This window comes from Python bivittatus, unplaced genomic scaffold, assembly GCF_059951505.1.
Source record: "Python bivittatus isolate LINGU-HERP-01145 unplaced genomic scaffold, Pbiv_v1 ctg000190_np1212, whole genome shotgun sequence".
Lineage (NCBI taxonomy): Eukaryota > Metazoa > Chordata > Lepidosauria > Squamata > Pythonidae > Python > Python bivittatus.
The window spans coordinates 14,271,410-14,298,478 of NW_028277042.1; the positions used below are offsets into that span (position 1 = coordinate 14,271,410).

At 41.6% G+C, this 27,069-nt stretch overlaps 2 protein-coding genes across 2 annotated transcripts; one reads left to right on the forward strand and one right to left on the reverse strand.

The window, feature by feature from the left end:
* Positions 1 to 673: 673 nt before the first annotated feature.
* On the reverse strand, positions 674 to 19,768 carry VPS35 (VPS35 retromer complex component). The gene is made up of 17 exons (XM_088136097.1): positions 19,613 to 19,768; positions 16,674 to 16,772; positions 15,996 to 16,092; positions 14,835 to 14,958; positions 14,133 to 14,315; positions 13,032 to 13,245; positions 12,774 to 12,857; positions 12,120 to 12,229; positions 9,910 to 10,006; positions 8,991 to 9,139; positions 8,504 to 8,711; positions 7,841 to 7,996; positions 6,942 to 7,064; positions 5,943 to 6,122; positions 4,102 to 4,341; positions 2,627 to 2,770; positions 674 to 1,671 (listed from the first exon to the last, which is right to left on the reverse strand). Exons 1-17 carry the CDS (start codon positions 19,613 to 19,615, stop codon positions 1,492 to 1,494), a joined length of 2,391 nt encoding a protein of 796 aa, XP_087992223.1. The 5' UTR covers positions 19,616 to 19,768; the 3' UTR covers positions 674 to 1,491.
* Positions 19,769 to 19,971: 203 nt separating this feature from the next.
* Positions 19,972 to 26,816, forward strand: ORC6 (origin recognition complex subunit 6). Its single transcript, XM_007443953.4, has 7 exons — positions 19,972 to 20,093; positions 21,067 to 21,196; positions 21,886 to 22,049; positions 23,114 to 23,203; positions 24,782 to 24,894; positions 25,478 to 25,552; positions 26,063 to 26,816. Exons 1-7 carry the CDS (start codon positions 20,029 to 20,031, stop codon positions 26,182 to 26,184), a joined length of 759 nt encoding a protein of 252 aa, XP_007444015.3. The 5' UTR covers positions 19,972 to 20,028; the 3' UTR covers positions 26,185 to 26,816.
* Positions 26,817 to 27,069: the final 253 nt, after the last annotated feature.

The following is a 27,069-nucleotide window of genomic DNA, read 5'->3' on the forward strand; positions in this document are numbered from 1 at the left end:
ACGCAAATGTCATCCATTTAGTACACCATGCTGACTGGGTTCACATGTCACTCTAAGCCATTAGTTTACCAATGGCTTCTTGGTAAACTCCTTAATGGTGGTCACATTCAGCTAGAAGCCATGTATACCAACTGTAAGAGTGAGGCTTGTTCTCTGCAGCAAATCCAAACTAAACCTGTTATAGTTTAATACAATGTTTGCAACTTCACAATGGTTCCCTAGCTATGTAACACCAATAGCCTATCTCTGCTTTTCCCTGGCTGCAGTTGGTTGTATCCAACTGATTTGGTTCAGTTAAACTCTTCTAACTGTATCTAAGGCAGACAGAGGAAGTTTTTGTCTGTATGATGGGATTTGGGATCACCATGTCCATCATCTTTAACCTTGAGTCATGCTAGCTGGTTGGCAAGAGTTGTAATCTAGCAGCAATTGGAAGCAGCCAGGTTGGAGAAGAGTGGAGTTCAAAGAATGCCCTGGTTTTCTTACCTGGGGCTTATCCATGGTTTATAAACCACAATGGCTGAGTTTGCACAACATCCTAAGTCAAAACTGAACAAGCCTTACTTTGGCTGTGAATTCAGTCTATTTATCCTATCCCTTCCTTCAGGTTTGAAAAAAAAAAAAAAAGACCTAGAGTTATCATTAAATGCAACTGGAGACAGTTGAGGCCATACCCATTAATAGCAACTTTATTGTTATACTGGCACAAATTAAGGATACAGATTGCATTTCCCCCTAATTTGACAGTACTGAAGGTTATATACTCTATAGACCATCATCTGTTTTCAATTTTCTTACTATTATCTTGATAAATATGCCCTGTGCACTTTATCGACCCCTCACTGTATGTCACTGAGTCCCCATATGCAAAATATAACTTTCTTGGTTTAATTTCTTTCCTTTTTTAAAAGAATGGTGCTTTATAATTCCAAATACATGCATGAAGATATTCTGGGGTGAGGGAATCTGACAGAACCCTGACAAATATGAAAAAAGGAGGAAGTGGAATCCAACATACAAGAAAATGAAATGATGTTATTAAAAAAAACAACAACAGCCCATAGCCTTAGTAACACTTGCAGATGGAAAGATGCATTAGAGATTATATGGCTTTTGGGTGGGGATGTGGGGACAGAAGAGCAAGAAAGAAAATCAGAACACAAGGGAGCAGAAGAAGGGGAGAGATACACACCACATGGATCTTTAGAAGAATGAATTCAGTCATGCTAATTTTCTGTTGGTCTGCTAGTCCACTGCTTGGAAATTTTGACAGGAATACTTAATCCCAAGTGCTTGGAAGAAGCAGCCTGGAACATATTTGCACATTCACACAAAAAGAAGAGTGAACCGAAAGCCTATCTTGGCACTCCCAAAAGGCACAAGTCTATGATCTCTAATGTAAGAATAATGATAACAACAAAACTCCTTGTGTGTTGTACATGGAAAGACAGAGGACAAGTGCCCACAGAATGGGATGGGGGGGGCTTTCATTTAAATGACCAGCCCTTCATAGATTGGCCCCTCAGATTCGGGGGATTCCCTCCTCAAGCGCAAGTGCTCCAGTGTGTTCTGAAAGTGTTTGTTGATCTGTTCTGTTTCCTCAGTCGACTCAAGATTAGGAAGGTCTTCCCGGATTTTTTGTATGAGTTGATTCAACACCTGAATTGTCACCTATATTTAAAAAGAGAGGTGTGTCAAACAGACTGGGTTTACACATTGCATGATGTGGCTTGCTGCAAGACCACCCTGATGTTGCAGAACATCTCCTAGCATCCCTCATTCTTGTCCATGTTGACTGGGGTTGCTGGGGGTTGTTGCTGAGCAACAACTGAAATGCTTCAAGTCATGCACTCACAACAAAATATATGAATGCAATCAGTTAAGCCAGAGATTGGCAGAATCTTTTAGTGCCAATTCACCCAACGGCCGCCTGGCCAATCTCATATCAGATTTTAGCAGCTTATTACTGAGGGGAAGAAGGCACAGAAGACCTTAAGATGGTTATGAAGATTTAATTAAATGCGTGCAAATGCATGTGAAGCCATAATGAGGGTCCACAACTTTGTAACCTGCTTAATCTCTTTCACACCATTCATTATCCCAGAGTCTTTTTTCCAATTCAACCTCAGGTATGCATCTGCATATACAGAGTTCTCAAATGGTAGAAAAGCTGTCGGGAAATGTGGAGGAGAAGCCCTCCCACCATGCTACTTCCCAATGCTCTGCAGAGAAGTGAAGGACCACGAAGATTTTATCAAATATAGCTAAGTGTAACATGTAGCCTGACTTCTTAAGACAGGGCTGTGCTGTGAAAAGCAGCTGGGCTTCAGACAAAGGGATAGTGCCAAGGCAAGCCCCAAATCTGAATTTAGCATCTCTCAAGCATTCTTACATCGTAAGAGATCATTAGAAATTTAATCAACTTTAATATAGGTCAAAAGATTGCCCCATTTTGTGAGGGGAGGGGAGAAGAACTTTCCCTCTTTTGGTCACATTAAGGTTTTTATTCTGATGGAAACTTTGGAGTGATTTTTGTAGAAATATTGAGAATTATGGGTGGCCACAGACCTTGCACATTTGTGCAAAACTCAAGTGCTGTTTCAGTGTGTACAGACATGCTCCTTACCGCCTCGTTCTCTTTTTCATAAAAGTAGATATATCTGTTTAGAATTTCTATGAAGAGTTGAACTTGCAGAGAGGGATCCATGCACTGATTTGCTATCTTCAGTGCCTTTTTCAAGCATTCCATGACCCTTTTCCCTCCATGGAGCTAAACAGCAACACAAGGAAAAAGAGCTGATCAGTACTCCCCATGTTGTCACATTCATACAATGTTGTTTAATGCTGGTTTAATGCTCCCTAAATGGTGGTTTGGGGAGGATGAAGGAATTCAGGAAGTTCCCCAAATTCCAAAGCAAATGCAGTCAATTCATACCTCTGATATACCGATTCAGGTTGATTCGGAATCTGTAATCCTTCCAGAACCCTACCAAGATATGCCACGGCTGAATTACTCCTTAAACCCAGAAATTAATCCCTATAAAGTATAGCTTCTGGCACCAAGAATGAAGCATAGTTTCGGTGCAGTCATTTTATTGCCCCTATACTATCTCGCTGCAGGTATATCAACAGGCCTATCCCTCTCTAAGAGATTGCCACAGTGCCATTTTCAGCAACCACAGGAGGGGCTGGGCTTCCTAGCAGTGCAAACAGCTACCATCTCTTAACAAATCAAAGACACACACAAGACACAGCGAGTCATCCCTCCCATGGCTGGATACTACCCAAGACAGAACACTAGATGAGAGGCATGACCCAACAGGGCTCTTTACTGTCACCCCCAGGAATGAACTCTTATTTAATAACAACCAGCAATGCTGGGATGGCCGTAAGAGACCCACATAAAGTTTTGGAGGGGACAAGAGCCACACTGGATGGAAGGGGAGAGTATGTGGGAGGAAAGAGAAGGTCTTATTTCCAAGAGGTACTTTGGAAGGAGGATCTTGATCCTTTAAACTGTTCAGGACTTTTCTAAGGCTGAGCTTGAAGCTTGGGTATGGTTCCAACCTCAGTGTGGCAGGAAAACAAACTTCTGATTTTTAGGAGCCGTGAAAAGAGGGGGGTGCAGATTCTCAACCCTGCCTACAGCTAACTCTGATAATTCAATTCCAAACATGTCTTGGAGCAAAGCAAAGCGACTTGCAACCATATCCAACAAATAGATCTACAGGTGACCTCACCTGTCCAAGGTCTCTCTTTCTACAAGAGCTGGCTGATACTGTTACTAAGACAGAGGATGTCAGCCCCTCAACATAGTCCAGACCAGGTAACAAAAACCAAGAATACTAACGCTATCTTTATTGTAAGGTTACAGTAACAGAATCTTGCAAGTCTGAAAGCGCTTCTCCCTCCCCTGCCTTTACTTTCCAGAGAACTAGGAAGGATTCCTCCTGAGAAGCTTTCTCCACTCCCATTCCTGCTTTGGACTCAGATTTCTCTTATCAGACCACTGTCTAGGCTGTGGCTCTTCCTCCTGTCTCTCAAAGTGATTCTCACAGTCCATTGCCCAGGACTCCTTCCCAAGGCTTGGACTCGCCTTACCTCTTCCCCATTCTTGTCTGTGTTCCGGCCAGACCAGAAGAGATGGGCGCAGGTGCTCACGGCTCGGCACTGATCTGGCTTTTTCAGCAATTTCGAAGCCGCAAGCGCGCACTGAGTTCTCAAGGGCTCATGGTTCTCCTCGCCAAAGCATTTCATCCGCTCAAACGTCCCAATTATCAGTGTGATTGCAGCCAGCTGGGCTTTTGAATCGCTGATTTCATCTTCATAGAGGGAAAATGCCTGATTCAGACAAGAAATATGGGACAGAGGAAATAGGAGAGAGAGAAGAGCCGTTATGCACTGTGTTCTTCCTTAATTGCTTTTCTCAACTCCCTCTTTGAAAGTAAATATATATATATCCACACACACCCACACACACTTCAGCACCCAGTATAAGTCCTTTTAAGCTCTTTGCCCAAGATACAGAACGACTGAAGACCACCATTCCCAACAGGGGCTGCTTGGAAGGAGTATATCTAGAAACAATTATGCCTAGGTGGCTTCTCTAGTTGCTGTTTGAGTTCTCCCTCCCCAAATAAAAGAGGAAATGGAGATCACCAGCTGAGAACAGCTTGCATGCAGACAATCTCAGTTTGATCCTCACCAACTTGGAGTTAAAGGCTCTCCATGTAGACATTGTAGAGAGCCATGTTAAATTTTGGTAGCAAAAAAATTCAGGAGGCGGCTGGTCATACCTTTTCTGACTAACAAATTTTATTAAAAGGCAGAAGTTTTCAGGAGCTTTAACTTACTTCACCAGATGAACAGAAAAGCTTCACTCTATCCATCTGATGAAGTGAGCTCCAAAGCACATGGCTTTTAATAAAACTTGCCAGGTAGAAAAGGGGCAAGCAGACTCCCTCTGATTAAAGGTTTTCAGGTAACACAGGTGACAGGTAGCTGTTAAGAGCACACTTTAACATGTTTGCAATCAGAGATGAACTGGTATATAATAAAAATCCAGGTTTACAAGATGCAATAAGCAATCTTGTGGGCTGTTGGTTTTGATTTAATGTGCTGCATGAACCCTAAGGGGTGTAAACCATGGCTTATAGCTTTGCGGGATGCATGCACCAAAACTTATAGGTTATGGTTTGTTTTGCCAGGATTTGCTGAATAGATTAGTATCAACCACATTCACTGGTTTATACAGGTAACCCTTGCTTAACAACTGCCTGTTTAGTGAACGTTCAAAGTTACTATGGTGCTGAAAAAGTAACCCTATGACCGGTCCTTGCACTTACAACCATTGCAGCATCCCACAGTCACATGACCACTATTTGCATGCTTCACAGCCAGCTTCCAACAAGCAGAGTCAATGGAGAAGCCGGCAATAAAATCACAAGTCATGGTCACGTGATGACTCACTTGACCACTTAGCAATGGAGTTGCTGGTCCCAATGTAGTCATTAAGCGAGGACTGCCTGTATTCACCATAAACCATGGGTTTACTGCTGGTTTCACACAACAGGCCAAATCAAAATCAAACCAATAACATTCGGACATTGTGCAATCACTGAAACATAAAGTCTTAGATTTTGTCTTACATGTTCAGCTTCTACAAATAATCCCACTTCTCTGCTACAGCAGAACAGTTTTGCTCCTGTTTCCAAACTGGAAATACACTCACTGTGAAATTAGGACTATTGCTCATGTCCTCCACTTTCAGAAAAAAAAATTAGCAGCTTTAATACTGATCTTAACTAGCTCTAGAAATACCTTTATCTGAGACTGTTGTCATGTTCGTACTTTTGCAATTCTTTCAACAGTCATCAGAAAGATTTCAAAGGGAAAAAAAGGGAGAGGGGGTTCAGGAAAGAGAAAGATATTCTTGACTTCACCTGAGACATGAATTCATAGGCCACTGTTTCATGGTTTTCAAAGCCAATTTCTCCAGCAGCTAAAGCTCCCTGAAGGAAAAGGCGGAGCGGAAGTTCTGCTAGCTCAGCTTTAATCAAAGCGCTGATGGTCTGGTGGGCAAAAGTGAAGATCTTCTGGCATTTCTTTTCCCATTTGTCATCCTTGAGAAAAAAGGGAAGCGAAGCACAAAGAAGTCACACCAGATGGGAAAGAACAACATTTGCATTCTTCTATTTAAAATTCCATATCAAATTCTGCATAATCTGCAGCCTGAAAAAGTGTGTGTGTGTGTGTGTGCGTACATGCAAAACTAAATACAGGTCATCCTCACTTAACAACCATTTAAACAAAGGGACTCACAACCAGTCCTTGCACTTACAACCGTCGCAGCTCCCCCACGGCCACATGATCGCAATCCAGGCACTTGGCAACCAGCTCGCACTTACAACAGTTGCAGAGTCCCGGGGTCATGTGATCACCATTTGCGACCTTCCCATCTGGTTTCCGGCAAGCAAAATCAATGGGGAATTGTGTGATTTGTTTAACAACCATATGACTCGCTTAACAACCATGGTGATTCGCTTAATGACTGCTGCAAAAAAGGTCATAAAATCAAGTGCAACTCGCTTAACAACAGCCCTGCCTAACAACGAATTTTACAGTCCCTATTGTGGTCATTAAGCAAGGACTACCTGTATGTGATTTAACAAATGATCTTATCTTTTTTCCAACATACACCTTAAGATTTCAGTCTATCCAGATCCAAATCTAGCTTAGAGATTATTTTCACCCAACTTATTCCATGTTGCACCAAATTTAGGGGCCTGAAGGTAATTTACCCCTTCCCTGATCAAAATTTCCTAACAGTCCCTGACTCATACACTTTGCCCTTTCTTTGTTTTTATTCTGCAATTTCTAGTCAATCCCATTTAGCTTAAGTAGCCACCAGAGCAAAACACATCACGTGCAGATGCACTCACCATTTTAGCATTCTCCTTATAGCGAAAGGCAAGCTGATATGCGGCAAAGACCAATGGCGGCAACGTGAAACGGATGCGCTGGTTCCCACCTGCGCCAAAGTGTTTCCGCGCAGTGTTCAAAATCTAAAATACGCAAACGTTCCCATGTTGATATATGCACTGAATATCACAAGAGAAACATATCACAAAGGAATAGCCTAATTTACAAACTAAAAAGTTGCCTTTAAAAAGTGAGGGGAGGGGGAATTGAGTACAAATCTCCAGAAAAGTGAAATCAAGTGTCCAATTTCACACCTGCAATATTTTTCTGTATGCACAAACCAGCTTGGCCACAGAAGCCGGGGACCAAATTAGCCAATAACCTATCTAGATTCCATATACAAATGATAGAGAACAGCCAAAACTGTAGGTGCCCCTGGATTCTGAGTCACAAATATGATAACAGATATATTGTGTTAAGCCACAGTTTGTTTTAACTATGGATAGTTGAAGAAGCTACCACATGTAGATTTACACTTTACACTAAGACATAATGTAATCTGTTTGGTTTATTACCCAGCCATTATGACTAATAATTCAAGATTTCTAATGTACAGTGTTGGATAAACTCAGCTAGTTATGGCTTAGCCTACAAACCATCGTTAAAACAAATAATGGCTTAGTACAATGGATGAATGCAGACCAACAACTGCACAGGGTCACTCAATATCCTGAATTTAGTTCTGGCTACCTCAAATTTGAATCCAACCTGCTTCTTTTTGGTGTGCTGGATCCCAACCCCCTTGGCTAACCTAATGACCAGAGATGAAGCCAAGTGAATTCCAGCACCTTCGGTGAACACTCAGTTATGGAAGGAAGGAATGGAAGGAAGATTCTAATGCCTTGGAAGGTGGCCATACCAGATACTGCTGATTGGGATCTTCTGAACGAAGGAGGTGGATAAACCTGCCCACAAGACCCTGTTCGTCAGCCATATCTTCAGGGTCTGGATCTTCAGCCGGCTGGTCGGGCTGGTCCTGAATTAGCGTCGATACCAGGTTCATGATGGCATCCACCTATAGAAGGCAAACCACATTCAGGTCAAGGATGGCTCCTAAAGAAAAGAAAAGAAACGCTGGCTTGGATTGGAACTGCTATCAGAATTCCATTTACCCAACGGCGTTTCCTTCCTGCTGGAACAGCGCAAGATGTAGACCAGAGGCTACAGCGGAGGGAGAGTCTCTGCACATGAAGGTCATACAGCCCCTTGCAGAAGGTAAAATAACTTCCAGTCATGCCAACAACTTCATTGCAGCTGCAATGAATTCAGGGCGCCAGGCTTGGAAAGGCAATACTTAGGGGTCAGAACTATTTCAGCCCTGAATCAAGCCCTATTTTCAATGAACTCTGTTTTGAACAGGTTTGTTTTACAGCAATTTGTTTTACTGCTGAGAGTTTTCATTGTGCTGTTGTATTCCATTCTAGGTTCCTTCAAGAAGAGGAGCAGTACAAGTTCAACCACCCCACCCTTTTCCATTTTACTTAATAATACCAATGAGCACTCATTTATGTGATTTCCCTACCTGGTCTTGGGAGACAATTTCTGTGTTATAATCCAGCACATTGCTAAGCACATAGCAACTCATGCTCTTTCTGGATTCATAGTCAAAGTATTCAAAAAGGGGATGGAAATGCTTCAGTTTCAGGACAGTGAGGACATTGTTGTAGGTATCAACAGGGATCTTCAAGAGTCTCATCAGTTCCTTTGAAACAGCGCTGCTGGTTGCAATACTGAAAGGACAAGAGTGGGTGATCAATGAGGGTCTCCAATGCTTTAGCCTCTTAGTTTACAGGGAAGGTCTTCGGGAAGACAGAAATGGAAGAAATCAATCTTTATTGCATGGAAATTTTTCATCAAAAGCCAGATGTTTAGGCCCCCAATTCTGTCAAAATTCAGTAACATCACAGGTCAGGCAAAGTCACTTCATCTGAAGTGTCAGATGGGGCAGGAATTTGTTTCCCCACCCAGGAGAGATTTTGTACAAGGCCAGGGGATTTGCATCAACTTACTGCTCCAGGTTAAGCTTGTTGAAGATCTCCACTGTTGTCTCCAGCACTTTATCAACATAGTCAACGCGATCTGGGTAGCACTTCATCGCCAAGTTAATGAGCGAGACTTGTAAGGACACTACATCCTCCGAAGGCATATCTTGTCTAGACTGGAGTTTGGATGGTCATGAATGGGAGAGAGAGAAGCATATTTGTGCATTAGATGTAACAGAAAAGATATTTCTGTTTATTAACATCACATTTTGCCTTTTATATCCATGACCAAACTCAAGTAGTCACTCATCCAGACCAGAACTAGTCAAAGAAGCACTTAATTTTAGCTAGATTGGGTTACTAAGAGGTGTAACTTTGTTCTAATTTTACAGTGGGGTGGGACTAGGAAAAACTCCAGCCTAAATTCCTGAAGTTGCCTATCTGTAATGTTCACAGTGCTGAAATAAACTAACTTTCCATATTCCAATGGATCAAGGTTTTAAGAACACACTAATTTTGCCAAAGAAATTCCCAATTAAAATTTAAATCCCAGGCAAGTTGAAATTTCTATACTTCTTGAGAATCTGTTGATTAGGAAAAGCACCAAGAGGAAGTATTCAGTAAGGTTAGAGACCTTCACTGGAAAGATATGAATGTCCCTTTTAATGCCTTGCCCTTCTGCACTGAATATCCATGGTGAAAAAAATATGAAGTATATCCTCATAACCCATACTTCCCTGTTTCTAGAGATTAAGGCAACATGACGTCCTTTATATTTTTGGAGTTCTATGCTAGCCTTCAGTACTTCTTTCCCATGGCATCTAACAGTTAATAGTTAGTTTTTGCCTTGGATTGGCTGGTTGTCATATTCAAGGATGTAAGTGAAACCCGGCAATGCACATTTATATTAAGCAACACAGAGAAAGTACAATCACGTTCCACTTACCTGTATGACTGTAGCCACCTGCTGGGAGAAAATGTCAAAGAGTTTAATATCAGCAGGGATCCCTGGTCCATCCTCTCGGTGGGCAAAGAGTGCGAGTCTAAAGTCAGAACAGGAAAGATTTATGAGATACAGCTTGCAGACTTGTCCAACAGGCAATTACGCTGAAGCAAGTCCAAGTCAACATGCCTGCCAATTATGGCATTTGATTTCTCTTGGAGAAAAATGGAAGCTCCCCCAGGACATGTTCCCAGTCTCCTTACCCATCTGATCTACACCCTGTTCTTCTCCCATCATGGAACTCAGATTAGCGTGTGTGAAGTCCCCCCGTTAAACATAGTGTCTCATCAGATCACACCACTGCATTCACATCCCTCAGCAACTCATCCATACAGTCAGAGAGTAAACCAAAGTAGTCAGACAAAGTAATAGGAAGGCAACCTTCCACTGAAAAATTATTCTTTGATCCAAATAGGCTTCCGTTAACACGTCTGCTAATTCCACCTTACAACTCCCCTCCCCGAGCTCCCAAATCTCTTCCAAGAGTTGGGAAAGCTGCACAAGCAATTAGGAAAGGAAAGACAAACCAGTAAGAATTGTTTTTCTGGAAATCACAAACAGATGGAACAGCTTTTTACCAGCAGATGGATACCACCAGATAAAGAGATAAACATGAGCTAGGCAAGGGTGGGGGAGATGCCTAATCATCACAAGAGTTGGACAAATTTCTAATTCAAAGATTCTGTTCGAAGGCAATTTGATTGAATCTCTGAACTGAATCCTTTGCGAATGACAGTCTAGACCAAATCATCAAATGCCTTCAAATCGACAGAACAACTTGGAAGGGCTTTTGGGCACATTTCTAAAGGGATTGCATGATCCAAGTTGATGAAGCAGATCAGAGCTGATTTGCACACCCACAATAATCACTATGCCCATAGTATAATGTAGTTTTACATGGGGGAAAACACTATCAGCACCCATATTTGTCACTATTTTGTGCTGTGAAGAAAAGGAAATGACCCAAACAATGGTATGGAGAAGGATCAAAAACATCTTGCTCCATATGATATAACAGGCTTTGAAGACTACCTAAAACTATATTTCAGAGAAATCTTCCATTCACAGCTACCTGCAAACAAAAATATGGGATTTTAAGCTCACTTCAGAAAGCTGATTCGCATACATCTCTCATGCAGAGAGAAGACAACTAGCTTCTACAAATGTTTATTTAAAAATGTACATCTATAAACATACATATACCAACCAAAGCATATGCAAATATTGTAGTTCTCTGAACATATGCCCGTATAAATTGCTCTTTGAAAAAAAAAATCACAAGGAAAGTGGGAGGGAGGGGAAAAAAAGGTGGAGCTAGCAATGTAGATTGCTCATACATCCCCAAAAATATGATGGGAGACGGAGTTGTGCCCAAAAATCTGCTGGAAAGAACTTAGTCTGAATCCAATACACATCAATGTGAAATCAAGCCTTTGTATTTCATACCAAAGCTCCACATATCTACCTTAGTCATACATCACTGGCCCTCATGGATCATGGCCTGGCATCCTTGTCCATTCACTTTTTTGCCAAATAGTTCCTTCCAATTTCAAATCCTAGGTTTTTTTCCAAAATGCACCTTCTGTTTCTTTACAATAGGGTAATATGAAACATACTGAATTTGAAGCTGGTTACCCTGACCTGGTCAAAAGTAGTTTTAAGGCCTCTGTTTCAAGCAAGGGACACTTCAGGATGTGATATTTTTCAAATTCACAACATTTTGTATTTACTCATTCATCCTTTTCATCCTTTCCTTCTGTGTATACCCATTAACACTATCACTTCATCTGTTCAACCTGTATTAATTTTTCCTTCAGTTTTCCTGCCCAGTTTATTTTGTCTTTTTATTCATAAAACATTCTTAACTTCTATCCAACCATCTACTAAATCTGAAGATGTAGTTACTGGTTGCATTGAAAGATGTGTTCCTGAATACTGTGGAATATCATATTTAACTCTTCCAATCTCTTAGCAATACGTTGACATAATATTTTTAATTGAAAATTACAGGACGACATGGCAATTTGAAATAGACATTCATACAACAACAGAATTAAGCCTATGTAGATTTCTTCACACCTTCTGGATGAGGCCACAAGTTTTCCTCTCCCTTTTGCTCCAGCACAGTTTATAACGTCTGCTTCATTACGTACCTATCAATTAATGCAATTATGATATTTTTGACATTCACATTTTGGTGTAACTCTGCACAAGCTCGAAGAAAAGGATTCAAAGTCTGGAGGTGAAATTCATCTGGGAAAACCTAGGACATGGGAGGACATAATGGAGCAATTTGTCAATTATTATTCTAGATGGTTTAGTAAACAGACATTTTATCATTGTGCTAAGGCTTGATATGATATTTGCTTCATTTCAACTTACCATGTTGCATAAACTCAGCCAATTTCTGCATATTTCTTACTTATATATTTCCCCAGCTACCAAGATTCCAGGAGGTTTACAATAATAAAAATTAAAACCTAAAGCAATAGATTCTATCTCTCTTCTACATAACCAACTTACATAAATTACGGTAGCTCAGTCATCATAATGTTCATATAAACAACATTAAAAACCATACCCCATATAACATGTTGTCGAACACAATCCACGTACAGAGGTTTTTAGAAGCTCATTTAGATTTAAGAAGGCCAAACATCTCCATTCTTGGTGTAGATTCTGCTAGCTCAAGATAGGCATCACAGCCTTGCTCTGATCTACTTGTTGCCTTTCTTTTCCAGCCAGACATCAGCCTATCAAATGCGATTTACCAACCTGCCAGTTAACCATTTCCCTAAGCCATGTACCTGTATGATGCATTCCATTAAATATTCTTGAGCTAGCGCATCCCTGCAATTTACAACTTGCTCCAATATGCCAGGCAAGACAATCTGGAAAACAGGAAGAAAATTTATTTTCTATTATTTTTTACTTGGGTGCCTTCTACAGCCATTAACAACATTGCACCAAACTCTGGAATTTGTTCCTCACCTAAACATGCCTTTTTCTAGAGAAGTTATAAGCTGAACTAATTGAGAGGCAGTTAGAGGCAAGAGCTGACTCACCTGTTTATATCTCTCCACATTGACACCTTCCAGCTGGCTGAGTCGGACCAAGTTGGTTCCAACCAGGATCCTCAGCTCCTGCCTCTCACGCTCCCTCTTCTCACGATCTCGACTGTGCCCTTGATGCTGCATTCGGACCCAGAGCTTATTCATCTCAGCAAAGTTCAACAGCACAAAGTCCATGGAGTCACTGATGTCCCCAGTAGTTTCTTCGCTGTAGGCCAACCAAAAGGAAATGCTCATTTTTCAAGTATGTAAAGAATACACATTTCCAGGATGTTGACTGGATGTTTTTGAACCAACAGACAGCATGCATTTTGAACCATAAAGGCAAAGGGTCATGAAGACAACTCTCTTTGGGACAAGATTTGAAGCTTAGACTTAATATCAACTCAGAATTAACCCAGTAAGACACCAATTCTGGATTAAGAAGAAAACTATGTAACATACTTTTTCAGGCTGAAGGGCCTGCCGTCCTTTTCACAGAAGCAAAGCTGCAACCCCTGTCAGAGCTGAGCAATCTGAGGCTTTTCCACAGCTGCTAAGCTACAATTAGCTGCACTTCAGCCAGTTACAAAAGTTATAGTTCAGTTACATCCAGAGGCTTACAGGTTTTCCACTGCCTCCTCATGTTACTTCGCTTCTGCAAAAGGGCTGATCATCTAGGGATTTTATTTTATTTTAATGCTCATACTGATATATAGATCTACTCATAATTCCACTCAAAATGGAATAGGGAAGAAAGCCATTTTGGTTCTTAGAACTATGTTTTCCCTGCAGATGGGTTCAAGTTTTCCAAACACTCTGTTTCAAGCTCAAAAGAATTCCAAAAGACCCAGAAGAACTGTTTCAAGTTCAAAACAGGGTGTTCCAAGTTCAAGATGGTTTGAATTTGAAACATTTTGTAGACCTCAAATTCTAAAGCAATCCGTCTTCCAGGCACTGAGCCCCCAATTCTGCTTAGCTCCAGCTGGTGACTTTGTCCCATGCCTTCAAACTGTGCCAAAGACACACAGCTTTGCCCTACCGTCCGCCACCCAACGCAGACCGCACGTTTCTCATAGATGAAAGATACCACATTCAACCGTTCAAAGCTCTTACTCTGTCTGCTCCCCATCATCAGGCAAAATGTTCCGGGTGCACTGGAGAAGATAGTTGCGAAGGAACAGGCCTCTTAAAGGATGCTGGACCCCACGACACATTTCCACCAAGTCTTTTAAGATATCCTTCCGAGATTGAGGGAAAGACTTCACGTAGACCACCCCAACCGTTATTAATAAATAGCTGAGAAATAAGGGAGAAAGGATTAAGAGACTCGCTTGCTACAGCTGTGCTAGTGTAAAAGCAGACTGCTAATTTCCATTCCAACCCTCCACTCAACTAGAATTTCATGTTTGCTTATTTATTTTATTCAAAGTATTGCTATCCCGCCACAGTTCAAAGGTCCTTGGCAGCTTACGTAGAATAAATAATACAGTTAAAATATTCACAATATAATCTAAAAACCCAACAGTCATAATATACAATGGTTCAAGTTCATTACACTATACTATTTATACAGTATTATACAGTAATACTGTTCCCACTTATGTACAAATTTGACTTAAGGACAGACCTTGGGAACAGAACTTGTTCTTAAACTGGGGATTACCTGTAATGCCATGTTGGGATAACGCCAACAGGCAGAAGTGGACAGGAACACATTTTGTAAACATTCTGTTCAATTCAATAAAGGTAAAACAAAACCAACCATCAGTGCCAGAACGGAATGTCTGAACAGAAGATTCCCCCTCATTTACTTACAGCCGTGGGATGATGTTTCCAGCATACTGAACCAGTTCATAGAGATCCGCCACCTTCCTTCCCTTAGCAAACTCATCCGTCAAGTAAACTTCTAGGTAATGGAGCTCATCGGATATTGCCATATCTTTTCCTTGCAATTAAGGACTGCAGACTAATGCAACACAGTCTCACTCATTTCCATGCAATACCAAGGAAAAACCAATTGCTTAGAAATTAAAGAAGGACATGCACAGGAAACAACGGAGCTAACATTCAGCCTAATAGAACATGAGAATCAGGATGGGCAAGGCTGCAGTTTGGAACAGAAGCAGCAGCTGCAAATGGAGAAACACCAGCAAGCCACATATCAAAAAAGTTGCTGGCCTTCACATATGCGCAGAGCTCCCACCACAGTTTTCCCACAACTAGGAGCCAAGCTTTCGCTTTTTCAACACTGGAAGGTCTTCAAAAGCTACAGGGTGCATAGCTAGCCACAAAGTGAATTGCCTGTCCATTTTATTTAGTCATTCATTCAGTTTTTATTCCACCATAATCAAAAGAACCTTGGTGGCATACAATCTAATCCAGCATCAGGCATTCCTGATGAATAAATAAAAACAAAACAAAATCCATGTTCATGCTAAAATAACCAGAGTGACATTAAAAAAAAAAGATGTTCTAATGGTGCCATCCCAATTTAGGAGGGATCTAGGATGTTCAATGCTAAACAGAAGCATTAAGCCTAAGAGATGCCTCAGAGGCTTATTTTAACTTGGATTTTTATTTTAAAAAGCAAATAAACACTGTCCCAGCAATAACTGGAATCATGCAATATTAACACTCATGTACAGCTTACGCTTTAGGTTTTTCTTCCCCAACTGGTATCCTGTAGATGTGTTGGAACAACAACTCCTAAAAATCCCAACCAGCATGCTGGCTATCATTCCAGCACATCTAAAGTAGGTATATCCAGTTGAGATAGGTTATTGAGAAAGTACACACTTAAAAGATTCCCATCTTCCTTTTGTCTCCAATGTCCTGTAGAAATTCACAGGTAAGAGCTAAGACATGAGCTTTTCCATTGGTACGTCTGTTGAAGAGATATTTCATCTCCGCTACATTGGAGATATCAACAGACACTAACAAGCATCACTTAACAGCCAGCCCACTTCTAGAGGATACACAATTCATAATAACTCTTTGGAGACAACATGGAAGTCCTCAGCTCACCAAGCATGTTCGAGGCATGTTTCAGGGCATCCATTAGCTTATTTTTGTCCTACCAAAATAATAATAATAATAATATTAATAATAATAATAAGTGATTTATTTTCCAATCAAACTGTAGAGACTTAGGTTACAGCCCTTTAAGGAGCAACTGAAAGAAGATATTCCGGATTATCATTGTTACAGAAGCTGCAAACGTCTAGAAATATTCAAACCGTTAAAACAATGCTGGAAATTTGTTTATTTTGTTAATTTATAAAATTTCTATCCAAAATTTGGGGAAGACTTAGAGTTTGGATTCTTGTTGTAGCCAAAATTATTTTTTTACTTTAACATAAGCAACATTATTGAACATTTTGCATATAAGAAGTTTTGGAAGCAGAAGTTTTTAAGTAATAACACAGTAATAACAATTGTACAGTTGGCATATTTATGAAATATACAGGGCAGCCCAATGTATGTTTGCTGAGAAGGAAAAAGAAAACCTCCTGATTCAGTGGAGCTTATGCTCAGAAAAATGCCCATAGGACTACAAAACTATAAACAAGGGATTACTTTATCAGATTTTAGAAATCACAGAGTTAATCATTGCAAGGGGAAAGAAAAGAAGAATTCAAGTCCACCAGCTCTTACCAAGCACCGTTTCATTTGGAAAGACTGGACCTTAACAGCCTGTATGGCCTCATCCAGAAGCTTCTCTTGTTCATCTTGTGGAGACTGCTGTGTAGTTGGCTAGAAAACAAGGGAAGGAATGTTTCTTGATAAGACTATCAGGGCCAGCCTCTGCTACAAGACACCAAGGAGTCATGTAGCCCAGCATCATGTTCCTCACTAGATGCATTAAAAACACAAACAAGCAACTTTTTCTGTCGGGTCACAACTTAAAAGTGGGGTGTAACTACAAGAAACATGGTGGGCATGGACAGGACTTTAGTCTTCCATGCTCTTCTCCCATGGTTTAGAAGAAAGGAATATTAAAGTTTTTCTTTGTTTTGTTTTGTTTTAAAGTTGCTAAGTTATTTTATAACCTACACTAATTTTGTATATTATTGAATCATTAAACAGACTTATATGTTGCTTCTTATTTTAAAAATCCTAAAGTTGTTTCTAGTAGTACTACTTATACCTTTATGGTCAAAGACAAAAACATAGTAGCAAAAATATAAGATAAAAAACATAAAAACAGGATAAAGAATCAAAATAGAGTTTAAAAAACTAGAAATAGAGTAAAACCAATCCCTGAAAAACAAAATGATGGGGGGAAAAACAGATTTTTTCCTAACTGCAATCAGGGGACCTAACTTCAAGCTGCCTATCCCACCTTAAACCAAGCTAGCATTTATCATCACACTGACAGTGTATAGTCCTCTAGTGACCATCCAAACCAATCTTGCTTTGTTTAATGGCTGTAAGAGCTAGGACAAAGTAAAATAAAGAAGCTGTATGCATCAGCCATCATAGAATAAACAAGAATTCTTTGACATTGTGGATTACCAGTGCATCTTGTCACTGAAACCCCAGACTAAGCATATGTTTTCTGTATCTGCAACAACTGTGATCTTGACTGATCTCCTTGGAAAATTTTAACTGGAAACTAAATTGATTACCTTTCACCTCTCATTTTCCCTTGATTTACAGGATTTAACTGACTTTAGATTTTCTGCTCGGAAATAGTATGAAGTTTCTCTTAAGTCAAGCTGAACTACCAGTGACCATACGGACACATCTGTTTTCTTGCCAATAACATGAAAATGGTTGTGACTTTCCAATCTAATCTATAACCTCTGGATTTTGTGGTGGTTTTGCATCCCAGCTCTTAATGGTCCATTTTTTTAGATCAGTCAAAACGAGCTAGTACTGCCACCTACTTCCTTAATATCAAATGCTGATTTATAAAAATAAAAGATCCCTTTGAAGTCAACAATAAAGCAACTGCATAACAGTCAACAAGGGGAGCAGAAAACTTATTTGTTGAATATAATCCTCTGTTACTCCTGTGGAACAGCATGCTCATACATGTAAGAATTGCTTCCTCCCTAATGAGTTTCCCAAAAGAGGTGAAAACTTGGTGCTGGGGAAGAAAGCCTGGGGAGAGAAGGGTGTTAGGTTTTCTCTGGCAATGTACCTCAATTAATTAATGCTATTCTATTTGAATGGTTGCTGTTTTGATGTTTTTTGAACCTTTATTTTGTTGTATGTCAGTCACAGCATCTTTGAAGAGGAACAGCATAAAATGCCAATAAGAATAATGACAACACGTTTATTGGAGTGTTGGAGAAGACTGCTGAGAATACCATGGACACCCAAGGAAACAAACTAATGGATAATCAAAGAGATCAACCCAGAATTCTCACTCAAGGCACAAATGAGCAGACTCAAATTATCCTACTTTGGACACATTATGGAAAGACCTAGTTCCCTGGAGAAGGCTGTAATGCTGGGAAAGGTGAAGGAAAGACAAGAGGACAACCAGCAGCAAGGTAGATGGACTTGGTTACAGCAGTGATGGGTGCACTGTTGGAAGACCAAGTTAGGGACAGTTCATCATGGAGAAAAACTATTTATGTGGTAGCTAAGAGTTGACGCCAACTTGACGGCACGTAATCAATGTTTATTCTAAATTATAGCTCAGGAAGTGCTATGTCCATGTGTTACCAAACTGTGTATATGCAAGCTAAATAATACAATAATGTAATATTAAATTTGTAGGCCGCTCAACTCCCAGCGGCTCTGGGCGGCTGTACTGTCTAAGGCAGGGTTCCCCAAAATAGTCAATACTGACCCTCAAGAGTCGATGGGACTATCCATTATTGTTATTATTATTTGTTCCTGTTATTATTACTGGTAGTACCATTAGTTAAAGTTGTATTTATTACATTCTTTTCATATGAGGAACGTTTGGGGGTGGATGAGCAATCTGAAACTTGATGAAGGGGTCGATGAGCTGAAGAGTTTGGGGACCCCTGGTCTAAGGCCAGCCTAGACACCTTTATTCAAAAAATAGCCTCCTCCTGCACCCCCCCCCCACAGAAAACGCAGCCCTCTTTATAAAGACCCCAAATAGCCTCTGCCCGGCCTTACTTCATCCTCAACTGCCCAGGGAGGCCCCGCATCCCAGCATTCCCCCATCCCCCAGTTTTACACGGGTGTAGGACTCCACACGTGCAGGGAGCCAGAGGGAGCCCACTGGGTGGCCCGGGGCTGACTTGGCCTTCTATCTGCTTTGCAGGAATCCCGGACTGCCCTCCCCATCCTGCCGGCCGGGGATGATGGGAGCTATAGTCCGACCCCTCTGGAGGCCTCCATGGGTGGAATCCCCTTCCGTGCAGCGTCATCGTCAGCGGAGCCACGCCTGGCGGGGAGATTCCTCTTTTTTTCCCTCCCGAGGAGGAGCAGGAGGTGCTGCTGCGGCAGGAGCAGCCGCACCGGGCAGGCCCGCAGCCCGCCCCCCCCCCCGCTTGGGAGGGGAGACGCCCGGACATCCCATCCCGGCCGGCGAAGGGAGCTTTTCTTTGCGAGGGAGCTCTGCCCCCCCCGCGCCCGACTGGTCACTCCCGCCTCCCTCAACTCACCATAGTGGCACCTCCCTCGCCCGGCCGTACCGCTCGCGCGCCCGCCTGCTCAGCGCCTCGGTCCCCTCAACGTCATGTGACCCCCAGCACCCTCCCCCTTTTCCCTCCTATGCGCGTCTCCGTCTGCCACTCTTTTTCTCGCCTTCCGCATTGGTCGGCGGCCAGGAGAGCGCTGAGGAACGGCGACGGACGCGGCGCGGAACCAATCGGGGCCCAAAGGCCGCTTCCTTTCCGGATTTCATTCCCCGCCCCCGCCCTTCCTTTCCGATGGGAACGGGGCGGCCGCGTCATAGGCAGGGGGGAGGTGCTGGTGGGCGGGGTGGGAATGTCGGGGAAAGGCACGAACGTTCGAACGGGGTGTGGCCAGGGGACGATGTGGGGCGGGGTTGCGCGAGCGCGGGAAAGAAGCTGCCGGGATGGAGCGAGAGAGTCTCCGTCGCTGGGCGTCCAAGCTGGGGGTCTCCACGCCCGGAGTTATCAGGTGAACGGGGGGGGGGAGGGAGGTGTTTGCAGCTAGATATAGCTGGATCATAACCCCCAGCGGCACCCCCTTTTTTCTGGCCGGGAATGATGGGCACTGTAGTCCATGGAGGGCCTTCTATATGGGGGTCTCATTCACTCCTGCTTCGCCGCTGCCCCCCCCGCGTCCATACTTTTTCGTGTTTGCACCCGAAAGGGTGGCCTCCAGGCGGCAGCCTCTCTCGACAAGATGGGGTTCAGGGGAGATAGACTGCCTCTGGCTCTGGAGGTTTCCCTTAGCTGTGCTGGAAAAACCACCGCCGGCCAAAATAAAATAAAAATTAAAACCTCCAACCCATCTGTGATCGTCCAGATGTTGGAGCTTCCTTTCAGGATGGCCTCCGCAGCACGTGTTTGCCCTTTCAAGGTCTGATGAAGACCGTCTGCTATCGATTTAGAGAAATAAGGCTTTTAGGACGTCGCCCTGTTTTATTACTGTAATTTTCTCCCTGGATGTATTTCTCTGTATTGATTTGGGTAATCTTTTCCCTTAATTAAGCGGCGGTTTCTAGGTGGGTTTTGATCCTGTTTTGCGCGGCATGTTCTTAACTGAGTTATAATCCATCCAGAGTACTGTGTTTATTGAATGAGTTCAAGGTATAATTAACATAGCCCAGCAAGAGATGATGGGAGCTGTAGTCCACACTATCAGAAAGACTCCTACTTTAGATATTAAAAGGCCAGAGGACTCCGAGGTCAGAGGCCTTCAAATCCAGCATCTTCCTTGAGGATGTTTCCTGGAAATTTAAGCATAATTGCTTTTCCTTAACCTTCACCACCTGAGATAATCTTCTGTATGTAGAGGATTATTTAATGGCTAAAGATTAGGTGTTGCAGTTAAACAGCTGTGAACAGAAGAGCTATGAAAGAAGAAGTCATCTGTTCCCTTGTCTGTCATACTGATGAATGGCCTTTTTCTCTTTGTGGCTCTACAGAAAAGCAGAGGAATATTTACGACTCTCTCAGGTTAAGTGTGCCCCCTTGCTAGCCCAGATGAGCCCCACAAGCAGTGCTGTGATCTGCCTGGATTTGGCTGCTACCTTCACAAGGAATCCTGTGGACAAAGTAAACAAAAAAATCTGTTTTTAAATTATACGGTCTTGCCATTTCCTTCCCAAATGCCTTGCTTTGTTTTCCTTTGCGTTGCTCTTTTATGCAGAAATCTTTAGGGCAGCTAGAGAATTAGGCGATGGTGTTTCCGTAGATGTCTAGCTGATGGAAAATAGGATAGGAACAACAAGCTGTTCTTGAGTTTCTAGTGCTAGGAATCACACACACACACACACACACACTTGGCATTAAATAATTTAGTTTTGGGAGTTAAGAAAAAGGGGGTGCTGTGGCCTTCTACACCAGGGAAGTTGCACTCTTATGGGTTTGGCTTGATATTGCATCCCATTCACTATCTTACAAAAGATGCACGAACTTTTTTTCTCCTGACACAAGAGTTTGCTAGATTGGGGCACCATTTTGTTGATTCCAATATTCGTCGTGAACTTTGGGAGGCAATGGGCCTTTTAAACATAATTTAATAAAAATCAACCTGGGAAGAGTGCTGTTGATGCATATAAAGATTTAAATGGTGGTAGATCCCATGCTGTCCAACTGATAGACGGGCCTACGAATAAAGCCAAAAATGGTCCAGTGCCTATAAGGAGTATAAAATAACCTGTTGTTAAATGGTGGCTTGTGAGTGACTACATGCAGGTTTGGGAGAGAAAAGACTTCATTGTTGCTTTGTTTTTCCTCTAAAGAATTGTTTTGTGAAACTCTCTGGCTTGAACAAAACCACTTACCAGCGCTACCTGAGATCGTTTGAAAGCCTGCTTGCTCTGCAATCCAACTTTGGCATCAGAGGTGTGGCGGTTCAGTTCTCCTGCTTGGAGGCTGCAAATCTGGCATCAGAAATCCTGCAGAGGTAGGGAGTTTCAAGGGACCATTTCTGCTTTTTGGTAAAAATATTAATGGAATCTGCATGGTGCTGTTCCTTCAGAACACTCCAGGCTGTGCTGGAGTGGTCCAGGATCCTTCATTTTCTTTCCAAGTTTCTGTTTCCCTCCTCCAGCCAACTGCTTTTCCACAATTCCTGAACAAGCATCATCCGATTGAAACTCTTTTGGTTGGTTTTGTATGTTGGCAAAGGTGGTTGCTCTCTAAATATCTTTTTTAAGCTTTAAGGTTCTGTCATGCTTTCCAAGATCTCCCTCCTGTGCAGAGATAGTCTTTATGGGGTTAAATAAAGACTGGTTTTCAGCAAATGACTCAGGATGCAGTATTTTCTCATTGTATTCAGTGTGTTCTCTTTTTAATCCATTTGCCCCATGATCACTTTTGAATTTTGTTTCTATAAAGTTCTCCCTTCCAGAGATGTCTGGCTGCATCTCTTGTAAAAACGGATTGGTAGGTTAAAAATTTATCCCATCCGTTGTGTGGGATTGGATTGATAATGTGCCATCAAGTTCGCGTCAACTGTTAGTGACTACATAGATAGGTTTTCTGTAGGATGTGTGGGCCTACAGAATATTTGACTAAATCCTTCATCATTCTCAGCACAAACAAGATTTGGGACAGTTTTTGGAGAATGATCACTGAGAAAAGTAGATGAGCTAAAAGATCTAGTTATCTCAGATGCTCCTGTGCTACATTTTGGGGGGCTCCAGCCATCACAGTCAAGTATTGTAAGATTATAGTTCAAGTTATCTAGAGAGCACAAAGTGGATTGGCATAAAGTTGACAGTCCTTAGCCAGTGATCTAACACTCTAATATAATTAAAATGTGAAGCTGTTTGGATAACTTGTTCCATCTGCCATACCTAAAATAAGGAAAGAATAAGCAACAGAGTCAGTAAAAGGACTTTCTTGAATATTCAACAGTGTAAGGGTTTATACAGTAGGCATAGCAAGGTTTCATAGCTAAAAATAAACTGAATCTCAGGTTGAATTAAAATTGCTGGGGCTTCAGTAAAAGGTTTGCTCTTTCAGGTATGAATCCAGCCTGCCAGAAACTCAACAGACAGCTCTTGATTTATCAAAACCCTTATTCACTACTGTGGCATTGTTTACTGCTTGCAGGTAAGGTTGGGAGAGGTGTTACCAAAGAGTTTTCCTTGGGTTGATTTTATGGTGGGGAGGGCTGATATCTTCAGTTGGAAGAAAGAACACTGATTTTATCCCAGACTCTGATTTAAAGTGTGTACCACAGAGATGGGACTCAGATTGTGGTGAAGATCAAGTGCAAATGATGGAGTGGGATAAACTATTGGTGCCATGTACCAAGTTTCTTCTAAAAATCTACCATTAAGGGAGTATTTCTCATGGCCTCTGATTTTGATGGTGATGCCAGTGCTGAAAGAAAACTGCCCTATTGTTTTATCCTTGTAATTAATTCAGAAGCAAAATACATGATGAGGACTGTGGAATTTATTTAGTGCTGCCCTGCAATGTTCAAAGGGCCCACAGAAAATGCCTTGAAGATGGTAGGTTTAGAACAGTCCAAATTATAGAGCTTCAGTTCTTGTCTAGCCAAAAGAGTCAGCTGTTGTGAATGATGGGAATTGCAATCTCAGTGCAGCACTTGTAAGCTGTTGAGTTCTCCTAAGGTCCAATGTCTGCTGCCAGCTTCTAACCAGTCTTTCCACATGGAGGAGCCCTTCCCCCAAACATCCCATCACAGGAATGTTTAGGGACGCAGCGGAGGGGTGATTCAGGTATGATTTGACATGTGGTTTGGTTTTAAAATATTTTTTGGCTAGCAAGGATTCTTGGTTAATGGTCTGCTCTTATCTATCAGATTCCTTAAAAAAATTAAACGTTTTTCAGGTTTTGCACTGGACACAAAAGGAATGAAAACTAGTTCCTATGGTGCACAGCAGTCTTTCTGGTCAATTTTTTTGATAGAGCCCATGCTTCTGTTGGGTAGGAGAACTTGACGCAGAGACGGCAAGCCCAGTAAAAACGTTGAGGACAGTGTTTGGGAATTGGGGGAATTGGAAATGGATATGTTCAGAATTTGACCCATCCTCCACTTTCTTTGTTCTTCTACTATATGCATGCAAGCTAACGCATGGGGTAGAACTCTGAATCGGAGGTCCTAATACCCTAAATATTCCTGTTTGCAGTGAAAGGCATAGAAAATCATATATACCATGGAAAAATGATACTCCTTAAAAAACAATAAATAATGACAGGCCTTTGAGACAGAGATCTAAAAAACCACTGCTCACACCAGCTTTCCAGACATGTCTCTTGCTGCTTTTCCATTTTCTTGCAATGGTGAAATCGAGTAGATGTGGGTAAGGATATTGGTTTTATCCAAAGTAGAAAAGGGAAACTCTTGAAAAAAGCCTGAATTTTCATAGAATGAGGCAAAAGAACCTGAATGTAAAAAAAAGAAAAAAAAAAGAATAGAACCTATAGCATATTGGAGAGTTGTATAGAAGAAACGCTTTTCAGTATAGGCATATTTAGCTAACTGGATTTTTTGATGTCTGGTTGATTGCACACAGTTGTTGCTTGTTAGTGATGAAAAGCTGGGGGAGTGTAAATTAGAACTGAGAGCTTCTAATTGAGAGATTTGATAGCATCAGCTGTTACGGTGCAGGTTTAAATCTTTGGGCAAGAGGGATCATGAATCGAATCTTCTCATTGCAGATACTTGAAACTTAAAGTGGATAAAACCAAAATGGTGGCTGTATCTGGGGTGAAGAAAACTGTATTTGACCGTCTCCACACCCAGTTAGAGAAGATTAACCAACAAATCAACCGTATGGCTTGTTTTATGCTTTCTGTCTTGATTCGCTTTTTTCAACTTGTAAAGATCAGATTCCCTTTTTTGTAAACTTTTAGTCGGAAAACTATTTAAGCTTTGCATGGTGGGCAAACTTAGCTATCTTGATTGGTAGGCCATGATTTATAGAAGTATGTAACCATATCCAGTTGTAGCTTACTACCAAATCTTATTTGAACTTTAGAACAATATGAGAACTTAGCTGTTTACTAGGCCCAATGTTGTTCCTCCAAAGTTTGAACCAACTATTTACCTCTAGTTTCAGTTGTAGAAAGAAAGGAGAGCTAACAACTGGATGGGTGACTTTGGGCCAGTCACTCTCTCTCAGCCCAACCCACCTCATAAGGTTGTGTTGTGGGGAAAATAGGTGGCAGGACTATTAAGTACGTTCACCACCTTGAATTGACACGGTTCTGAACCTTGGCTCCCTATTTGCTACAAAGTACAACCAGTTTCCCAGTTCAGTTTATCCACTATGGCTTATTCAACTGAATGTAGCCATTCTTGTGCATTCAAAGGTTGCCTAAACTTGTTGAAGGTATTTTCCTTTTCTTCTAAAGGAGAAAGTGATTCATCGTCAATGAAGCTTGCTGAACCTCAGAAATCCTTATTTGAAGATCTTGCAGAGGAAGAAGGTAAAGGGAACCATGCTATAAGAGGGGTTTATTTATAGGCAGGTTCCTCATCTGGGGAATATCCCTACCCCACTACCCTCAAATAATTCCCAGCTTTTATAGCCAAAACACAGAATTCCATCCTAGCTTGAAATTCTAGATGCTGAAGTCCAGAATTCCAGAGGTCATCAGGTTGGAGAACATTAATACAAAGTTTTTCCCTTCGCTCAGCAAAGTCAGTAGCTCATATGACTTTCTCCAGTGGCAAACAAACAAAGTATTAATCTTCCACCTGAATCATAGATGTCATCCCCGTCTTATAACAACCAAGCTGATTTAGTGCCTGAGTCGCTCACCCAAACCTGTTCCAAAAAAATGTATTTAAATACCAGCTAGAGGTGCAGCAAAAAAGTTCTTAATAAGCTAGGGGGATCCAGTAATGCATTTCTTTACTGTGTATCATAAGAAAGCTGCTTCTCAGAACTGTGTGTGTGTACGTGTGTTGTGTGTATATGTTTTTCTCTTCATTAGTTCTGGAAGCAGAGGTGCCTCGGAAACGTCCAAAGAATAAAATTGAACCTAAAGAAGACTATGAAGAATGGAAACAAAGAATCTTAGAAAATGCTGCAAAATCACAAAAAAACAGTGCGTGAGTGGAGCATATCCAAAAAGCAAAGATCTGTCTTGGATTTTTTAATACCAGCAGACTTTCAAGCCAACAGCGCTACATGACAGAGATTAGAGAAACCAACCTGTGTTTCATCCCATTCCTCAGGTGGTTCCTCTGGTGAGCGCAAAAGTCAGGCCTAACGTTTGGCCTATGTCAGTCTTGAGAACTTGTCTGTTGGGGGGGGGGGGAAAACTCTGGTACTTGAATTCCTTGAATAGGCCACCCTGAGACTTGGCTATACCTGCTTTTAAAGGTGTTCAACTCTGTGAGCCCTGTTTTTGCATCGATAGAACTGTAGTTGAGATTATCTCATGAGGCTCTGATTTTGGGCAACAAGATATTTCCACATCAGTTGTAAGAACAGTTAACCCAGCCATAAAATAAAATGGCAGTTAACTGTTCTGTAAGAGGCGTAGATTAAGAATATACCTAAATCCAAATTGCCTGTTCTCATCTTCCCTTGTGCAATTAGTGGGAATAATATAATCAACAATACAGAATACTTAATGTCCCATTTAAGAACCCTTTTTAAGATTAGTCCCACTCAGGTTTGCTTGTTTATTTTTGATTAATTCCTCTCTAGAAGCATCAATAAAGTTTATTTCTGCTAAAGTCTCCTCTTTTGCTGTTGTTTGGTTTATAAATCCAGGTGTCAGTTTCTGAATTAGAGCTCTTTTTTCCACTGATCCCTCCATGATGATACCGTAATCATAAATGAGTAGAGTGGGCAGTTGGTTAATCATTTAGGTAACCATGTCTCAACCTAGGCCATCTTAAGATGTGTGGACTTCAACTCCCACACTGGCTGGGGAATTCTGGGAGTTGAAGTCCACATCTTAAAATGGCCCAGGTTGAGAAACACTGATTT

What these genes read in the sequence shown, in the direction of transcription:
- VPS35 (XM_088136097.1), bottom strand. An exon ending in TAATGGAATGCATCATACAG is followed by an intron (nt 12,230 to 12,773) that starts GTACATGGCTTA and finishes CCCATGTCCTAG; the next exon opens with GTTTTCCCAGATGAATTTCA. An exon ending in CCTATGAATTCATGTCTCAG is followed by an intron (nt 4,342 to 5,942) that starts GTGAAGTCAAGA and finishes TGTCTGAATCAG; the next exon opens with GCATTTTCCCTCTATGAAGA.
- ORC6 (XM_007443953.4), top strand. Translation starts at nt 20,029, where the DNA reads ATGGAGCGAGAGAGTCTCCGTCGCTGGGCGTCCAAGCTGGGGGTCTCC. An exon ending in CAAGGAATCCTGTGGACAAA is followed by an intron (nt 21,197 to 21,885) that starts GTAAACAAAAAA and finishes TTTCCTCTAAAG; the next exon opens with AATTGTTTTGTGAAACTCTC. An exon ending in GCATTGTTTACTGCTTGCAG is followed by an intron (nt 23,204 to 24,781) that starts GTAAGGTTGGGA and finishes TTCTCATTGCAG; the next exon opens with ATACTTGAAACTTAAAGTGG.